The following is a 2,114-nucleotide window of genomic DNA, read 5'->3' as shown; positions in this document are numbered from 1 at the left end:
TGAAAGAATGTTTTTCCTCTTTTTTTTTTTTTTTTTAAATTCATTTAATTATAAGCCTTCTTTTCTGATGGTTTGTTTTTGTCTGTCCAGTCAGATCTGCCTTATCTGTGAGTGGATTAAATACTTAGCAGATTAATAATAGAAACCCGGGACCTTTACCGTTGAGCACTGTTCCCTGCTGGTTTCATGCATTGGATCCAAACAGAGAGGCAAATCTGAATGCAGATATTCTGTCTGTATTTCAAAAGAAAACATATAAGCTTTTTCATACAAATATTTTTGTATTAATTGTCAAAAAGAAATGGACTATTTTACTTAAATTTACAAGTTAAGAGATTTTCAAGCTGGAACCCAAGGAACTCTTCAAGGGCTCCAGGTCAGTGGGGGCATTTAAGCTGCAAGGACTTTAGGCCTCACAAACCTATCTATTTCAACCAAAGCACAAATAATGCAGAAAACCAGTGTTCTAGTTCAGCTTTTGTTTACCTGGATTATATCTATTGATGCTTACCATGTTATAAATTAAAACTGAGAAATNTTTTGTTTACCTGGATTATATCTATTGATGCTTACCATGTTATAAATTAAAACTGAGAAATTGTTACAGTATTCACTCTTTTAAATAATAACATAAGTAATGTATTTTTACGAAAATTTAGTAAGAGTGGCATCGCTTTACATTTTTGCACATTTCTTTGGCTTAGAAGTTAGCTAGGTTCTCATATCTGCTTCTACATTCAGTCTGTTGTGATGGAACATGTCATATAGCTTCTGGAAGACTCCACTATACACTTTTCAGAGTGAGGGTGAAATAACTTCTTAGCTTTATTATTAAAATGATTTTAGCCTCACAGATGCCCTGAAAGGATCTTGGGGGTCCCAGACCACGCTGTAAGAGAACCACTGTTAGGTTAAACTGCCAAATATGTTCAAACTTTATTGCTCTATTTTCACCATGCAGATACAGTTATATACTTTTATTTGCCTGTTTTATGCTCAATAGTGATAAAATCACTTAATTTTTTTGACAAAACTGATTGGTTTGTGAATCAGTAAGTTTAGATTTAAAATTAATTAATGCCTTTGTTTCTTCCTTCAGATGCATTTGGTGTCAGAAAACAGTACATGATGAGTGCATGAAAAATAGCTTAAAGAATGAAAACTGTGATTTTGGAGAATTCAAAAACCTCATCATCCCACCAAGTTATTTAACCTCCATTAATCAGATGCGTAAAGACAAGAAAACAGATTATGAAGCGGTAATTAGAGCTTACTTTTCTTACATAATTGACTTCTATTAAGTTGTTTAAGTCGGTGTATGAGACAGTTAAGACTGTACGCAAGAAGAATCAGGGCCAGGAATAAAATAAACTTAAATAAAAGGTCAAGACCCAGAAGAGAAATAAAATGCCATTATGGTAAGCCATAAAACCCTACCCAATTCTTAGAGATTTGTCACAAATTTTGACTCTTGAGTTCTTTCACGTCTAGAGGGAGGTTGGAACTGTTGTATTGGTGGTTTCTAAATCATGCCTGCATCTAAATCACTTGGGAAGTTTTTTTAAAATACAGATTCCTGAGTCCACCGTCATTGCAATGTTTGATTTAGTTGGTCTTGGGTAGATCCTAGGCATCCATAATTTTTTAAGGTCCTTAGATGATTATGATGAACAGCCAGGTTTGGGATTCATGACTATTGCCAGTGAAAAGAAAACATAAATTTTCCTCACACCTGTCCTAAAAGAATTTTTCCATTTGGAACTTTATATAGTGTCCTTAGAGATAAGTTTACATTGCACATTAGCTGCTCTCACAAATCATGTTGAACATTAAAGCTGTTGACAACAGTTTGCCATATATATGTATGTGTATGAAAATTGATCTAAATATATCTGTCTTTATGTAGCTCTTACAGATAATCATAAAAATTTACAGGTTTATTTTTTACTTGAATATGCCAATATAATTGAACTATTTTACTTTAAAATTAGATTGTAACTGTTTCAAGGTAAGATTTTATATCTTAAATATCACCTTTGTCAATATTCTTGCAAGGAAAGGGGCGTTTTAAAACACCAGTGTTGGGCCGGCCCAGTGGCACACTGCTACAGTGC

At 33.5% G+C, this 2,114-nt stretch overlaps 1 protein-coding gene across 1 annotated transcript in view; it reads left to right on the top strand.

Moving 5' to 3' along the window:
• DGKE (diacylglycerol kinase, epsilon 64kDa) overlaps positions 1-2,114 on the top strand; it is a 32,763-nt gene that overhangs the window by 15,782 nt on the left and 14,867 nt on the right. Inside the window, exon 3 of the mRNA XM_008580861.1 lies at positions 1,100-1,259. Within this exon, the coding sequence (XP_008579083.1) occupies positions 1,100-1,259 (160 nt within the window). The remainder of the gene's footprint in view (positions 1-1,099; positions 1,260-2,114) is intronic.

Source organism: Galeopterus variegatus, unplaced genomic scaffold, assembly GCF_000696425.1.
Source record: "Galeopterus variegatus unplaced genomic scaffold, G_variegatus-3.0.2 Scaffold2179, whole genome shotgun sequence".
Classification (NCBI taxonomy): domain Eukaryota; kingdom Metazoa; phylum Chordata; class Mammalia; order Dermoptera; family Cynocephalidae; genus Galeopterus; species Galeopterus variegatus.
This window is presented reverse-complemented; position numbering and strand designations above follow the sequence as displayed.